The 17,524-nt window shown below is 34.2% G+C and overlaps 2 protein-coding genes across 3 annotated transcripts; one reads left to right on the plus strand and one right to left on the minus strand.

Annotated features, from left to right (window-relative positions):
- Nucleotides 1-411: 411 nt before the first annotated feature.
- Nucleotides 412-8,382, plus strand: Gmppa (GDP-mannose pyrophosphorylase A). 2 transcript variants are annotated; one of them, XM_022060986.1, is made up of 7 exons: nucleotides 412-639; nucleotides 1,864-2,062; nucleotides 2,136-2,307; nucleotides 3,634-3,845; nucleotides 4,486-4,789; nucleotides 6,044-6,308; nucleotides 8,116-8,382. In XM_022060986.1, the coding sequence occupies exons 1-7, from the start codon at nucleotides 600-602 to the stop codon at nucleotides 8,214-8,216; spliced, it is 1,293 nt and encodes a 430-aa protein (XP_021916678.1). In that variant the 5' UTR covers nucleotides 412-599; the 3' UTR covers nucleotides 8,217-8,382. The 2 variants fall into 2 exon arrangements, with proteins under 2 accessions (XP_021916678.1, XP_021916679.1); XM_022060987.2 differs by lacking the exon at nucleotides 412-639 and adding an exon at nucleotides 715-928.
- On the minus strand, nucleotides 5,356-17,461 carry Rae1 (ribonucleic acid export 1). Its single transcript, XM_022060988.2, has 9 exons — nucleotides 17,307-17,461; nucleotides 16,970-17,175; nucleotides 14,917-15,009; nucleotides 14,247-14,420; nucleotides 13,455-13,526; nucleotides 12,486-12,770; nucleotides 12,034-12,228; nucleotides 8,440-8,544; nucleotides 5,356-5,750 (listed from the first exon to the last, which is right to left on the minus strand). Exons 2-8 carry the CDS (start codon nucleotides 17,150-17,152, stop codon nucleotides 8,458-8,460), a joined length of 1,089 nt encoding a protein of 362 aa, XP_021916680.1. The 5' UTR covers nucleotides 17,153-17,175; nucleotides 17,307-17,461; the 3' UTR covers nucleotides 5,356-5,750; nucleotides 8,440-8,457.
- Nucleotides 17,462-17,524: the final 63 nt, after the last annotated feature.

Raw genomic sequence — 17,524 nt, forward strand, 5'->3', positions numbered from 1 at the left:
GTTTATTAGAAGAGAATGATTAAATATTATTTAAAAAATCACAACACATTCAAGTAAGAATGAAATATAAAAGAAACCTAAAAATCACACAAAATTTTCATCATCTGAATAATGTGACTGTTATTATAGTTAAGTATATGGTTTTTGGTAAGATTAGCTCCACAATTAGTGCATTAACACGTCCCAAAGATGGCAGGAAATTTTCGTCGATCACTCTTTCTTAAATCAAGGTTTACCAACTCGTGTACAATAATCCCAGCTGAATAATGGCCATTTTCAGTCGTTATTCATTGCGGTTGTTTCGTAGAACATTGTGGTTACTACAGGTCCATACAGCTGTACACCGTGTACGTTTAATGTCATAACGAAACTTTATACAAATTGCAATGACAGCGCCATCTTGGTGCATATGATGTAACAATATGGCGCTTTCGCGAAAATTTTAGACTGTGACACTCTTGTAATCCTTTGGGTTATTAAAGCTATAACCTCTAAATCATGTTATTTGTTGATTTTGTTTTATGTATTATACGTGGAAGTTTACGTGGATGTCTAGTCTGACAGCCTGAATTAAATAAATTATTACACACTGCATTAAAATGTTGAAAGCAGTGATATTAATCGGTGGTCCACTGAAAGGTATATGCTTTTATTGTGCACTATATGTTTTCGTTTTACGGAAACTTGTTTCATTTTTGAAATGAGGGAAAACTGAAGTAACAGGTTCGGGTTCAGCTATACAAAGATGTGCCTGCTGAGAATATGATATTAAACGTGGTTTGGAAGAGGAGAATATCACAATTGTCGGTTACATTAAAAAAACAAAAAATAATATATCATTGGAAGAATACTAATTTTTCCTATTAAAGTTAATGTTACTGAAACATTGCTAAGTAATTTTCTGTCAGCATTGCAAAACTGATTATGAGTAAGCAGTGGCAGATGCTTTTTAATGTTTGGTAAAATATTTTGCAGCAAGTACTAAGAGAGATGAAATGAATGAGAACCTGTTGTCTCCTAGTACAGCCCTTTTTAATTTCATTATTTGGTATATTTATAGTATGTTCTTGCACTGTGACGTAGGACTTTGTTTACTTGAGTGCAAAGGTCATTTCTTGACCTGATCCTCATACATACGTTTTTAGTATCAGTTTATCAATATGATTTGTCCAATTTAGATTATCAATTTACAAACCCATGAGTTTTGTATTTATTGATTCTTGTATATAATTGCCATTATAAGCAATACTTAAAGCATATTGTGGCGAGTTATTTGTTAGATTTAGATTTAGGGCCATACTCATATGAGACAGAACTGTTTGATGTTGAACAGAAATCATCAACATTGTTATTAGAAATTATGACACTTGTGTCATCAGCAAATATTATGGGTTCTGTTAAAGTATTTGTTGTTGGAGGAAGGTCATTTATGTATATTATAAAAAGCAAGGGCCCTAAAATTGACCCTTTGGAACTCCATGTTTTATTGTTCCCCAGTTTGAGAATTTTGTTTTGTTTTTAGGTACTTTTATTTCGACCTTTTGTTTTCTATGTTAAGTAGGATCTTGTGCTGCAATTCCTTGAATGCCATATAAATGTAATTTATCCAACAAAAGCCAGTTCATATTATCAGAACCTATTTCGGTGAGGTCTGTCATGAAGATTTATTTCCCTAAGGTACCATTTTAATATTAACCCAACACAAGTCTCTGCCAGTCAATTCAACATACGTATTATAGTGAAAAAAATTACTGAATGAATCTTTGAGCTTTTATAATTAGTGGTGCCTAACATGAAGAAAATATTATACACTGTTGCATATATTAACTTCCAGTAATATTATAAATTTTGAATTTTTTCCAGGGACAAGATTTCGCCCACTTTCACTAGATATACCCAAACCGCTATTTCCAGTGGCTGGGTTACCTATGATTCAACACCACATAGAAGCATGTGTCAAGATTCCAAACCTGAAAGAAATTCTTGTTTTAGGTTACTACCCAGCCTCAGAACTGGCTCAGTTTGTAACAGACATGGTTAATGAGTACAAAGTTAATATTCGGTAAGCTGAACTTACAGATACATACTTTTTGGCTGATGCATGTGTATATGGCATTAAGAACTTTTGTGTTTAGATATTTGCAGGAGTTTACTGCGCTGGGAACTGCTGGAGGGCTGTATCACTTCCGAGATCAGATACGCTCTGGAAATCCTGAGGCATTTTTTGTCTTGAATGGAGATGTCTGTGCAGATTTTCCATTAGTTGAAATGTTAGATTTCCATAAAGAAAAGAAAGGCTCATCATTGGTATGTCAAATGTAAATAATAAACAAAAATTAAAATCTGTTTCTGCTGGACACAAAGTCATTACCCTTAAATCAAATTTAAAGGAATACATAGAGTATGTTTTAGAAGAAAGTGCTGAGAACAGTAGGTCATGATGGAGGTATGATGCATGTTGCTTGGTTAGAAAACTATGAGAGTTTACATCACATCATAAGGTTTAGATCACAGCATAATTATAAAATGACTAAGGTGGTCATTAAGATGTCAAATTGATTAAAGTGGCTAGGTTTTGAGCCTAATGACAGGCCTTTGTGAACACAGTGATGAACAAACCACTAAATATTTTGTTTTAAGGGATGTATCCTGTTGTGTGTTGATTGTTATGTTGACAGTCCATCTACACAACAAATTTTTGTTATACTCTTAATGTTTATTAAGAGCCACTATGTTTGAACCTTAATTGATCATCTTTAGGTGATTCTCTTTAAGTGCTCAAAACAACTGACATGACTGCTAAACTAATGACCAGTTAATGTTAAAACATGTAGTGAATCTTAATAAACAATGAGACTGTAATCAAAAATTGTTGTGTAGACAGCCTGTCAACCTAACTGAATTTTTTTTGACCAGGTGAACATAACCTCCAAATGCAAAACTTTCATTAAATCATTAATTCTGGTTAAAATTTAACAAGATGAACATGAAGTTTATTTAGGCCTTATGGTCATGGATGTTACAAATTTAGATGCACATGAATGTATAGAGAGACAGACTGACTAAAATTTTAAGGGCACTGTGTGCTAGGTGGGAATATGTTTCATGATAAGCTTTCTATACTCCATTTTGAATTACTTCCATTTCTGAAGAAGTATTAGATATTTGCAATACATGTGTGAAGAACATACACAAGTTTTTTTTAATAACACGAAATTATTTGGAGAGATGAACAGACAGGTTAAAATAGCACATGAGGAATTCTGTGATATCTACAGGTGCCTACTGTTAGGGTAAACAGTGAAATCTAAGAGACAGGATTTGTAGATTGGATGAGAGAGGAAATATATGGAATATTGATGGTGAAACCACTTCACATATGACCACTCTGATAACCAAGAAGATAGTATGACAACATTAATTCTTTGCCTCACAATATAAATTCATTGCATTTTGATGCTCTCAGATCATTAAATTTAAATTCGCTTTTCTTCACTAAGATAGGTGCAGCAAATAATTAGGACAGATAACATAAAAAACATATCAGGATGGGAGATGGGCAGAAATGGCTCAAAATCCTGTCCAATGGCAATGGCAAAAATTTAACATTGCAAATATCTGATTATGAAACAGGTAACAATTATGACAACAGAAGCGACACGGCAGCAGTCGATGCACTATGGCTGCATTGTCCAGGACCGTGATACATCAGAAGTAACACATTATGTTGAAAAGCCATCAACATTTGTTTCGACACTCATAAATTGTGGTGTTTACATCTGCTCCATTGAGATATTCCAGACATTTGCTGCAGTGTTCAATATGCGTCAACAAGAATACTACAAGTTAGTAAAAATATCCTTGTCATGTAAAGTGGGGAGAGGTGACTGAAGCACATAACATTTGTGTTTGTTTGTTTTGTTAATTTTTTTTTAATGATCCTGTTAAATTTTAATCAGCAAATTATACATTATGTGATTGAATATGGAAAGTTGGTAAATATGTGGAGTGATTCAGAGCTTCTTTAAGGTATTTGCCTGGTGGATCTGTGGAAAACCATGAAAAATCTGTCAGGATAGTATACAAATGAATCTTGAGCAGTAAGTTTGGAGGATGTAAAATTTCTACAGTGAGGTCTGTTCAAAGCACCATGTGAGAACAGTAGCAAATCTAGAGAGGGTGTTCTGAAATGCAATCAAGACAAGAATTACATGTTTTTACACAACTAAATAAATTAACTGTGTTAGTGACACAAATGTTTATCCTTTCATCACACAATCTTTTATGACTGCATTCTGTCAGAGAATACACCTTTTACAAAGTTGTCCTGACACTCCGGAGAGAGAGATGAACCAATAAAACCTCAGCCTACAGCCCTAACAGAAACCACATTATAGCAATGACATAATATGTTCAAGTAGGCACAATTCTGAAAATGAAATAGAATGGGCTAGGAACTACTGAATCACTGATGCAACTTTACAGTGATGCTGGTGGTAATGGAAATGGGAAGGAAGCTGCAGTAATCTACCTTGAGACTGATGTCCTGATGCCACTAGCTGGAACAGGTTGTGTGTTTGCACTTCAGACCAGCAACTGGTGGTCCCAGCTGAAGACTGCAGGATCTGCAATCTATGCTAACAGACATTATCTGGCATTGTACCACTCTTGGCATACAGATCGACTTGCTCGGGGAGATCTTACGGCCGAGGAAGGAAAGGAAAAGAGTTGTAACATCATAGGAGATGTTTACATCCATCCCACCGCCACTGTGCATAATACTGCAACAGTAAGGTTACAGTCATCATAAGTAAAATAAAGTATAGAGAAGCTCAGCAAAGACTAGGATGACATTTCCTACCTTCCACATCTCAGACAATTTTATCTTAATCAGAAAGGAAGAAAGTAAAAGTAAGACATAATACTAACATACATAATCTACTTAATCCCATGAAGTAAAATGTTTCTTATAGTTATTGTACTTAGCACAGATGTGTGTAACAAGATCAACTTGACATAAAATAAGGTGTAGTATGTATAAGAAATGTGCACGAGTTTTAGAATGGGAATGTTGCAAATGTTGGAAGTAATGGGACAGGGCATGAGATAGTTATAGGCATGATCCTACTCTCCACTAACATATCTACACATTACTCCATGACACTGTATTTTAGAATATTTTTCTACAAAAGTTAAATATTCCCAAAAAATTTTTACACAACAGCAACTTTGGTGGCCATTTGTCAGTCAGTTGCTCACCACTGTCAGCTGTGCCACAAAGTTAACAGTGGTCATTTTGAACACCTACACTAGATTCGTGAATTCACTAAGTGCCAATGCTGATGTAAATACTGGTTTAGTTTATTAAAATGTCTTTATTTCATTCACTGAATATGTGTATACCTTTTTGGGAAGCCCTGTATACTGAATACAGACTATGATATTAACATACATTGCAAGTAAAATAATAATAAAAATGCTCATTAAATTACATGGCTATGGGAAGATTTTTCAGTTACAAAAACAAAATGCTTAATAATGCCATCTCTAGCAATCCCAATCCGTTCCTGATCAGCAGCTTTTCCAGTTTCTCCATCCAATTCAGCCGTGACTGCACAAAGCCAAGTATTATATTTTCCTTTTCATAAAGCTCTTGTGTAGAAGGTTGCTTAGAAAATACCAGTACCCTAAAGCTTCCTTTCATATGTCTTCTATCCCAAAATTCATCTTGGCTTATTGCTATGCAACATCTGGAATTATTAAAGTTGTGAGTCAGCTTTTGTTTCACACTGGATTGTGACAGTAGTAGTACAAAAAAAAAGTTTCATCAACATGGATGTTGTTAACCTGACAAAATGATGTCAACAATGAAAGCAGCTTTGCAAGACTATGTTAATTTTCTCTTTACTGTTAGGTTGGGTTAGGTTATGGTATATCTAGGGAAATACATTTGATAAACTGTATTCAGAACAAACAAGAACTGCAAAAAACAACAAAGAGAACTGTAGATGACAGCATGAACAACATTTCTGTGTATTTACAGCTTGGTCCAAATGTGAGCATTGAAGCTGGAGCTGTAATAGGTCCTGGTGTACGTGTTCGTGAATCCATAGTGCTGAGTGGTGCCATAGTCTCAGACCACAGTCTTGTCTTGCACAGCATTGTGGGACGTGGAAGTCATGTTGGACAGTGGGCAAGAGTAGAAGGAACACCTTGTGACCCTAACCCTAACAAACCTTTTGCTAAGATGGAGAATCCTTCACTTTTTAACTCTGATGGAAGACTTAATCCTTCCATCACAATTCTAGGTAAGATGATGCTATATGCCAGCAGTCATGTGTTCTTGGATGTCTGGCTTTTTGATTCTGTAGTAATACAGTCTTTGAAAGTACAGTAGAGTCCTGATTATCTGACCTTTGGTTATCCAACGTGTCATGTCAGAATGCTCCATTTTATCATCAGCCAACTCATCATGTACCAGAATGAATCATGCTCCCCACCACATACTTTCTACATTTTATATTCTCGGTTGCTACAGACATACTACTGTTCAGGCACTGGCATGACCTTGCCTCAAAAAGGAGGTGGTACAGAAGCAAATACCCATTACTAATTTCTTTAAAAAATAAACTCTTCTATAAATTTGCATTATATTAAATAATGTTTTTATAAGATTCTTTCATTTTATGCTGCATTTTCATCATAATTTAAATAATATAAATTGAGTTATAAATCAAGTTGGTGTGTACCTTCGTTTTTCATTAGTCTTTCAAATTATCTGGCATTTTCAATTATCGGACCATCCTTTGGTCCTGTTTAGGTTGAATAATCAGGACTCTACTGTATTTTTTCAGTTTACAGGTAGATTAAAGCACCTGAAAGTAACTTTTCTTTCCTTGATACTAATTTCGATTCATATTACTTTTGGGATTAATTTTTAAACAAAATTTAGCTAAAAAATAAGGCCCATACTTTACTATTCATGATAGTTTGTATTTTCATGGTACAGAGTTGTAATTTAATGCTAATAATGAACAAATTACAAAATTTCAAGTCTAATAATAATAATTTATGTATTAGGGTTTCCTGAGCAAAGGTGGACATGGTCATAACAAGGAGTACTAAGGAAATAGCTGGTGGGCAAATTTCAGAATCATTGGTTTTGATGATATGTACAAAACTGAATATACTTCCTGTAGAGCTTAAGTTATTATAAAACCTTGGAAGTATGCTACCTAGTCTGCTCAGACCAGTAATGATTTTAGTGCCATATGGCAATTTCACCATGGGTTTACCAGCTTGTAGTTAGGGATCATCCAGGCAAAGTTTGATGAACCTCATATATAATTCTATGTGCTTTAAAATTTCCACGTAAGATACACAACCACGTGCAAGCTATTATTGTCTTAAATGCATGTTGTATAGAGTATGAAAGGAAATTCAACAAAAACACTTCATTTTCAATGAAACAGAAACTTAGTTTTTTAAGTCCTTTAATTATTGATTCAGAATTTTAATAGGTGTTTCTGCTGAGAGCTTACTGATTTAGAATCTTTTCTTATTTTGTTAATTACAATACAATCCATTTTGTATATGTGGTTAATTTACCTGACTCTCATAAATCTGAACAATATTAGAAAAGTGATCAAGAGGTAGATTTTGTGCAACTAGAACATGAAATTTCATTAAAAAATGCATACTAAGGTAGGAAAAATCTCCCTTCACCAATCCTCAGACTGTTTTCACAGGAGGTTTTAATTTGGCTGGGAAGGCATAAAAGTATGAAATACCAAACAGTCATGCTGAACCACTGGATTTTCAAATTATTCACAATGATAGTGCAATGTAAAGAAATTAATCTTCTTAAATGAAAATATTTTATAGGGGCATATTTGGACAGAAAATGTGAAAATTAATTAAAAAGAAAGTTGCCTCAGGAACATGGAAAGTTCTTATTGTATTAAATGCAACTTCATTTAAATTTGCTTTTTCTTTTGAAGTATCACAAATAGTATGAGCCACTTGAATTATCAACATGTATGTAACATATGAATTTACTTGGAAGGTTTTTCGTTTGTATAACAAGTAATGACTATGTAATTTTCTTGTTTTCAGGCTGCAATGTGACAGTGCCCTCTGAAGTGATTCTGCTAAATTCCATTGTTCTTCCACATAAGGAATTGACTCGCAGTTTCAAGAATGAAATTATTCTTTAAGTCTTTACAGAGCATGAAGCGCACAAGGGCATTACACAAATTTCTGTACTTGAATTCACAAACAATATGTATATACAAGATTTGTAAATTATATATGTAAAGAATCCTGTTTCTAAAAGTAAGTGTATACACATAATGGTTAAATGCAGTTTTAATGGAAACAGAACTGTGTCAATTCTATGGAAACCTTGCCCACTAAAAAAGATAGCATGTGGATGGATACCTTCTGTATAAAATGTATTTAAGAAGAGCTGCGAGGCTTCAATTCGTCATAGCAAGATCGTAAGAAAATGTAGTTCTTTTTCAGTGGATTGTAGAATTCATGTCCCTGAAATGAAACAATTACTAAAGTCCAATCCATTGCATATACAGTAGAGCGCTGATTTTCCAGGGGGAAGGGAGGCCCGGACAATCAAGAAACACAGTTAATGCAAATTATACTTTATTCGAATTAGCATCATCCATGTAATCAAAGCAGTTAAACGTATTTACATATAAACATATGTATTCTCACTGCTAGACATTCTTTCTTAATGTAATTTTATCAGAAAGTCCATAATTTTTATTCAATTTTTCTGTTGGTCTTTTTTTTCCTACCCCTTATGTACCCATGAAAAACTGGAGGCAATGAGCCAAGTTGCATTCAATATATGGCAGTGATACAAGTACTTAAGAAAATATAATTAGAGACAATGTGGCCACGGATAATTGGATTGCCCTGGATAATCAATGCTCCACTGTATTTTTACCGTGAAAAGTTACCTGAATATAAGAGGGTTTTTTCCCCATATTTGAATACCTGAAAAAAAATAAGGGCCATCTAGGTGGAAGAAAATGTCTACTTTTGGATTTATGCACCTCCTTAATTAAGAGCCATGTTTAGTAACTAATTAGGATATGGCAATGCAATCAAAAGCATTACTGACATAAATTAACAGATTAGTAAATTGTATAAAGTTATTATTTTCAAGAATGTTTTACTGTACTGAAACTTAAGAGGGATCTGAGTTATAATAATTATGAAAAATTTACTGAAGTGGAGTGTTTATGCAACAGGAAATGTTTTTCAGCTACTGAGACTTCAAACTTAAAACATAACATGACACAGGAAAATACATTTCAGAATGCAAGGCAGACTTACAGTTTATCACCAAAGCTAGGCTTACCAAACTTAGTGCTTACATTTGTGTTATGGGTTGGTTTTGTATCTCCAACCAAACGACCTTTTAGGTTGTCTGCGCAACAGACCTCCCACCAAGGTTCCCTCTATTTTTATGCATTCCTAGCATGAAGTGCATAGCAAGAATACATGGGCTGGTCATATATGTCTATCCGCCTGCAAAGTCGATGCAATTCAAGAAACAATGGACAGATTTGGATGAAATTTTATGTGGAGGTTGTGCTGTTCTGCATGACTCAAAATCATACCTTTGAATATCTTACGAATGGTGATAACAAAATTATTGATGAGAAAATATGTGAGGTGCACATTGACGTGCTGAAATCTGATGGCCGTTGTGGGAATTAATTTGTTTATAATAGTTACCACTGGTGACCACTGTTATGAATTATTTGAATATTTACTGTGGTTAGAATGATAATCATGGTTCACATTGATGTAAGTGGGAATCAGACAAAGTCTTTCTGTATGTTAAGATTATTTATGCTGGGACATGATAGGTCATTGGTTTCAGTCATATTAGGTTAGGTTTGTCTATTTAGTTCTAGTTAAAGAAGTTTAGATTATAATAAATGTTTATGTAGGAACTTTAAATGTGGGAATTAAAACATTTTTAATTCTGGATTTCAAATTTTTTTTAAAATTGTGGCAGTTTCCAAATTTTTAAAATTTAAAAATTTTCAAAATATATAAATTTACTTTATGGGACAAGGCAGAAGTAATCCTTGTGAATGTGTGTTGCAAAGAATGAAAGACAGTAACATGTTCTGGTATGGAATACACTTTCCAAGCTTGATTTATGATGTGTGTAAGGATTCAATTTCTTATGAGAAGGGAAACAGCCATAAATGTGTGGTAAGCTGCAGACTTTCTTTTATCCATGCAAATACTGATTTCTGCACACATGAATGTATCTCATATAAGAGTTTAAATTATTATTTTACGGCTTTTTATAAATACAGTAAAACCTCTCTAACTTGGACACTTGCGGTTCCACGATAATGTGTCCAACTTACAGAGGTGTCCAGGATAGAGGGAAAGGGGAAAATCATCCATTCAAATTGTGGTGTAATGACAATGTGGTAACTGTAGAGTATTATGGAGCCCTTCCCAAAAAGGAAATTACTGATAAGAAAAATCAAAAGAGTAAATTAAATTTTTACAAATTTTGTTTTCACTAAATTAAACTTGCATGGATAAGCTCAAAGGGAAGGGCACCAATACTTTACGTTTACCGACAATGTAACTTATTTACTTACATAATCTAACTACTGTAATTTCTGTTAACACTGTTTAACTCAGTTGCAAGCACAGTACATTACAACCCCTCTATAATGCGGTTCGCTATACCGCGGTTCCAGATATAACGCGGGTACCTCATGTATCCCATAGTGCAGCAAAAAAAGAAAAAAAAGTTCATCAATTATCCTTCACACAGAACTCAAAATTATATTAAAATGCAAGCCAAATTAATTATTTATTACTTTTTCCGTAAAAATCAATCGTAGCATAGTGAAATAAGTATGTATACTCTTAAATGGCGATAGTCTATCAATACTGTACGTACCGTACAGTACGTCCTGTACTTGTACCGATTTTTCTGATGCACTCCCGTAATAACGCGGTTTCTCTATCACGCGAGTTTACCCTTGTCCCCCACGACCCGCGTTATAGTGGGGTTGTACTACTGACAAAGTTAAAACTGTACCAGCAATACGTACTGTAGTCCAGTGAAAGGTTCAATAAAAGAATAACTATACATTTTCACTGCTTTCCAATGATGTGTTCAATGTCTCACACCCTCAACCATAAGCTAATCCTCAGGTAGAAGGCATTCATCAGTAAGAAATTCAAAATAACAAAATACTAACTGTAAATGTTTCCCATAAAAGCATTGAAGCCAAGTGCATGAACCTGTCCAACTTACAACAAAAGGGGTGAACAAGTTCCAGGATAAAGGGGTGTCCAAGATATAGGGTGTTGTGGACATACAAAATTATAGGATATTCGCCGGTTCCAATTAAAAGTGTCCAATATAGAGGGGTGTCCAGGATATAGGGGTGTCCAACTAGAGGGGTTTTACTGTATTGGGATAAATAAAATTATATACTTTTGTCTACTGTCAATGTATAAAATCAAGATATGCGAAATTCATCCATAAGCTGTTTTTCTAAGGCAGAGTTAATACACTCTTCAAATTCAAAGGCATAATACTTGCTGTGACAAACTTTAAGGAATTGTTGTATACTTAGAAAATAATCTTGAATGTCCTGTGCAGAAAGTTTCTTTTCTTTTAAACATACTACGAGAATTTTAAGTAACAATGCCTATAAATATTAATATACAGCACAATATGCTGAGCTCATATATAACCACAGTACATAATAAAAGTAAAATTCAGCCAACATGACAATGACAAAATAACAATTTGTAAAATGGCTGAACACTGAGAAAATTCTTAGCTCATCACGTACAACGAGAAAGGTGGGAGGTGCACGAACATGCACACAGCTTACACAGGAAGCATTGCCTCCCACATATGACAGCTTCCAGTCACCGAGTGACACCATTAGTGATATTTACTAAATTTGAATGTATGAAGATATTTAATCTATCACTAGTTCATAGATAACTTACCTTTGACCAATCATAGCTGACAGCATATGCAAAGATCTGTCCATTACTATTAAAGCAGCAACGAGTAATTGGTTGTTCCATGGCCTCTGATGGTTTAAGTTTTGTACGGGCATCCTTATCCCAGAAGCTGAAACTCCCATCTGAGCCAACAGTTGCCAGTGTTCCATGAACTGGGTGAAAAGCTATATCATTCACCTGTGGTAAACAGAGACATGCATTATACAAATAAATCAAGATACAGGTATTAAATTAAACTTACAAGTACAAACAGACAGAGCTTCTATTATATTAAAATTCTGCTTTAACTCATGTAGGAACAAAGCTCGCATTTATTATGCCATTTGTGAGTGAATTTATAATGAAAGTCAATTGAACATGGCAGCTGCATTAAAACAACTCTCAGTATAAAATCATGACAGATAATGCAGCACATTTTGACATACTGTACTTACTGCATAAATATCTTGATAGCCATTAGGAGCTCCATTTGAGCGATGACACTTGAAAGTAAAGTTGTCTTTGGGATTTTGTGGATTTACATATTGAATTGCTACACGACCCTCCACACTTCCCAAGGCATAGCCCGTGGGAGACTTCTTTTTGTCGCGAAAAATGGCGATGCAACGATGCTGGTATTTCAGTGGTGATTCAATGCGTTTGTATTCTTGTGGTTTGCCTTCTAACTGATAAACAATCAGTCCACGACCTGCAGTCCCAACTACAGCCATTGGGTAGTCCTGTCACAAAACAATTATGCCATAATATTAATGCAATCAGAAATACAAGGGACTAAATGGACTGAAGTTAGTCTATGCCATCAGATCTTTTAGAAACTACAGTTAAACATGACTTCATATACTTTCATGTGACTCATACCATTTCAAGATCTATGGTGTCTTGAATACAACAAAACCTTGTTAATTTAAAATAATTGACTATCTGACTGTAGTTTGGTTTCAGGCACTGGGGAACAAATAATGTTCTCATTGGCCACAGAAAGAGAAGTAATTTTGAAAACCTATGACATGAGAGGCCAATCAGTTTGTTTCAAAGACACTATATAAATTTTAGCATGGACTCACAATACAAAGTACCATAAAAATCCTTTAATCCAGAGTACATGGTACATGCACACAAATGGCAACAGCAAAGCTGAAGGATACTACTGATAACAAAATGCATCTAAAAATGCTTATTATTTCCTAACTTAAGTGATATTTACATGTGCCCATGTACCTTGCACAGCTTTCTATACACGTCTGTAAAGTAATTTTTACTAATATATTTTTTAGGTCGTGTGTAGTTTCTTGCAATGACACTCCATGTATGTCATATGGGAATGCTTGCTACTTAATGTCTACCGACTGTATACCTCGCCCTTCAAATAATATCAGTATCAGATTCCCTTCTATAATACTTACAACATCTGCACAGTAAGCTCGTTCTGGAAGACTTATTGTCAACATTGGGTTTGGACTTCGAGTGTCCCAGAACTGGAAAACAAATAATAATGTAAAATTTTTAAAAAATCAGCAAAAACAATGGAGATCATGCAGGAATACACAAAATATATATTGCAGCTTCTTGTTTTGACTAAACAGTATGAGAAGTAAGAACTCTTTCAACTTTGACCCTATGAACTTGAGGTTATTATTGCTGAATTGAAGTGTGCATTCCTTTTAATAAATAATCTCTCCTTTAAATTTCCATTTACTTTCAAGAATGCTTGGGCCACTTTCTGTTTTGTGTATAAATAATTCATACCAGGGTGATTCTTAATTACATGCAATCAATTTAAGGACTGTGCTCTACTCCAAAAACCAAGCCAGAAAGTTCATAAAAACATATATAACACCACTAGCAAAAACTGGAAGCATCAGAGAATCAAATAAGACATGTAACATACTTTAAGAATGCATTTATTTATTACATTTCAAAATAACAGCATCTTAATGTTTATAAATTATGTTGAATATGCTGTTTGTCTGAGAGCATAACTGAGCCCTATGATGCCTAGAATTTCTTTTACACTGAAAAATTCCAGGCATGTATGGGACAACTTAGATCATATGACCTGGCAGTATTAAGATACGCGTTTCCCTCTTTTCTGCAATAATGCACCTCAATGCTTTTAAATAGTATAATTCACTAATATATTATTATACCATCACATGAAAATTTCCAGTAAAATTTGAAAAAGTCAAAGTAAATACTTTGAGAGTTTTATCCCAGGAGCCAGTCATCAAGCAGGAGTACGTTGGTCCTTTCACCCAGTGACACGTTTTCACAGGAGCATCGTGTGCTGCCACTTGCATTGTCTGATTGCTGTTCAGGTCCCAGCATTTCACCATCTTGTCACAAGATGCCATGAACACTTTGGTTCCATCCTGTAAATAAGAAAACTTATGATTAAAATGCAATTATATACATCACAGTACTTTACAAGAGCTCCTTAAAATATACAAATGACAAATGCTTTGCATGTGGCTTCTCTCTGTCTATGAAGAAATTCCAGTAACTGGATAATATGTTGTAGAAGACAAAGTATTTCAATGACTAATTATAACTAGAAACATTTTTTAAATTAAATGTTGACACTATTCTTTAAAAAAACAAGTTTTAAAACCATATAAACACCATATTACACATTGTATAAGAAAATAAATTAATGTACACTATATGAACTTCCACTTCATGAAATGAAACTATTCTGACTACAAGAACTCATAAGCCAGCCCCCATCACTGTATTAGCAACATTCACTGTCTACAAGAATAAAAGCAAGAGAGCCAAACTGAAGCAGAAGGCTGACATAAACACACAAATGAACTTCAATTTTGTCTTCCTAGATATGCCATTCCATGACACCAAATTGTCACCTACATCACTCCAGCAAACATCCAGAACTGGACCCTGCATTGTCTGCATGGACTTGGGGATAGTTTTACCAGTCTGTTCGACTTCCCAACATCGGACCTGAAAAAATACATTAAATAACTTACTTTTGACATATAAATAAATTACTGTACATACATAACCTTCCAAAAAATGCAATTCAAACCGTCATTCATAACATATATCGGTTTAAAAAGTCTGTCAACGTCCTCCAATTCTCCATATCAATTCTTCTTTCTCAAGCCACCGTACAACTTCTAGACCTTTATAAATGTATTTAAAAAATAAAACTTTCCATTATTGATGTACACTAACTCAGCAATTTTAAAGTCCAGCTATAATCTGCTTTCATGTATAATATAAAAAATGTTGAGTTTCTAATTAATCTTGAGGTTTATTTCTATGTGAACCCTAAATGAACTGAGTGTTTAAACATCCTTTTTAATGTCCAGTGCTCCATATATGTTTCTCAGAACACTGTAAAAATACTATTTAAAACTGAATGTAAAAATGGTAAATATTTTGTTTATAAATAAGGCAATATGAAAATAATGGCTTGAGAAACAATTATTCTTTCTGAAGTTACCTGTAACTTGGTACCTTAAGCTTATCACCATCATATTACTTCATTTGGAAGCTATTTTCCCAAACAACTTGCCTATTTAACCATTATTTGAATGACCTACGACATAATCCAAAGGCTCAGCATGTGATAAGCATATCCAGTCAATCTATTCTGCATGCCTCCCATCTAAGGAAGCATAAAAATGAATAATTTTGTCCTTACATATGAATGAAACTTCTCAAATAACATTAGGCTTCTGTACATGGGATGTACACATGAAATATATACCATTTACTGCTAACACTGCCTATGAACCAAAAGGCAAAAGAATGAAAAGAAAATGCACTTGAGTATGTTATATGATCAAATTCATAATTAAAGTTACTTGAGCTTTCCACCTGAAGCACTACATTCAGTCATCCTAATTATAGTACTAAGCATACAAGAGAGTCCAAACTTGAACATGTTTTGTGCTTTGTCCAAACAAAATGTGTTTGGACCTTTCCTGCCAAACATACTGAGATTAGCAAAGTGAACCTAGGCATGCCTATTTTGGAAGAAGTGGTTCCCAATGTCTTGCTGTTCCAACAAGCTGCAGTGCCTTCACATTTGTGAAAGGAAATGATGGACTTCTTAAATCTCTAATTTCCAGAAAATGTGTATCCTAATTATTTTGTACTTCTTCAGAATATCAATAATTTGTAACCAATAGAACTATACCAATTGATGCCCATCATGTCAGCAAGGCACATCCTCAATTTGTTGCAAAGGCGTATAGCTAAAAACAAGGCAGTTAGGAATAAACAAGGGCAATTCTCCAACATTGGGATTGGGTGGCATAAGATTTATAATGTCTTAAAGATATCAGGTCTCATAACAACAAAAATAATTTCTTTAACAGCTGAGTACTTATTGCCTTTTGAAAGGATTAAGCTAATGAGGAATAAGTTACAGTTTTATAGTTTTCTCCTTTTCATCTAATATATTCCTACAGTATAAATCAGTGAATAGGTATATAAAAATTTTATTCATATCTCTTTCTGCTTTATGTACTAAGTGTATGTTGTCTGCTGTTGGGTAATGTCTGACAACTATCATTTAAGTATTTCACTTCATGAACTTCTTTTAAATGATACTGTATACTGGGAAAGCTACAACACCATGCCCAGTTTACCTTGGCTATGTTTCATTGGTTTCTGTTCAGGCTAATAACCATAATTAAATTAAAACAACTTTATGGTAACTATAAAAAGAATTTAAATTCAGAAATGGTTGTTATTGATCACAGCAACATACAGCTGTGCTGCATACTGGATTTTGTGTGTTTCAAATACAACATATTCTCATGATTCTCAAAAAGGATGTATGTTCTACATATGTAAACAATGTGTTAACAGAAAGTGTCAAATACCACAACTCAATCCTTCTTCAAAAATTGTAAACATGCATCAGACATTCATAGTTGAGTTGACTTACATTGTTATCCCAGCTTCCAGCAATAAGAAAGTTTTGTGGAATTGTGGCTGGGCTGAAAGCTAGTGAAGATACAGAATCATCTGGCGGTGAAGTAACCTCAAAATCTTTCATTGGGTTAGCTGATGATGGAGTATTAGTAGCTCCAAAACTTGAAGATGCTCCTAGTGTACTTTGGTTAAACATTATTATATCAGACTGTAATGTAGCTGAAATTGAAAAATGTGTATATTAAAGTTTGGGGAAAACCACAGAGACTGCCATCAAAATACGTTTCTCCTAATTCACGACGCAAACGCAGTATGTGAATGTTAAATGTTAAAAACATTAAAATACTTACCCTAAAACATAAATTCTGTACGATAGGATAGAAAATTGCAACTGTTCAATAGCATCGAACCCTGCCGAACTTCTGAACAAAAGAAGAACACACACGAGACCTAGACGTCAATCTTCCAACAAGCGCCATAAAGTTTTTACCTGAAACATTCTCTACACGGACCCATTCCACACCATGTAGAACGTACATAAGGAAGGCTGTGTAACATACTAAGATAA

This window comes from Zootermopsis nevadensis, unplaced genomic scaffold (assembly GCF_977971745.1).
Source record: "Zootermopsis nevadensis isolate Lab colony 2312 unplaced genomic scaffold, Znev_1.0 Znev_ptg000012l, whole genome shotgun sequence".
Taxonomy (NCBI): Eukaryota; Metazoa; Arthropoda; class Insecta; order Blattodea; family Termopsidae; genus Zootermopsis; species Zootermopsis nevadensis.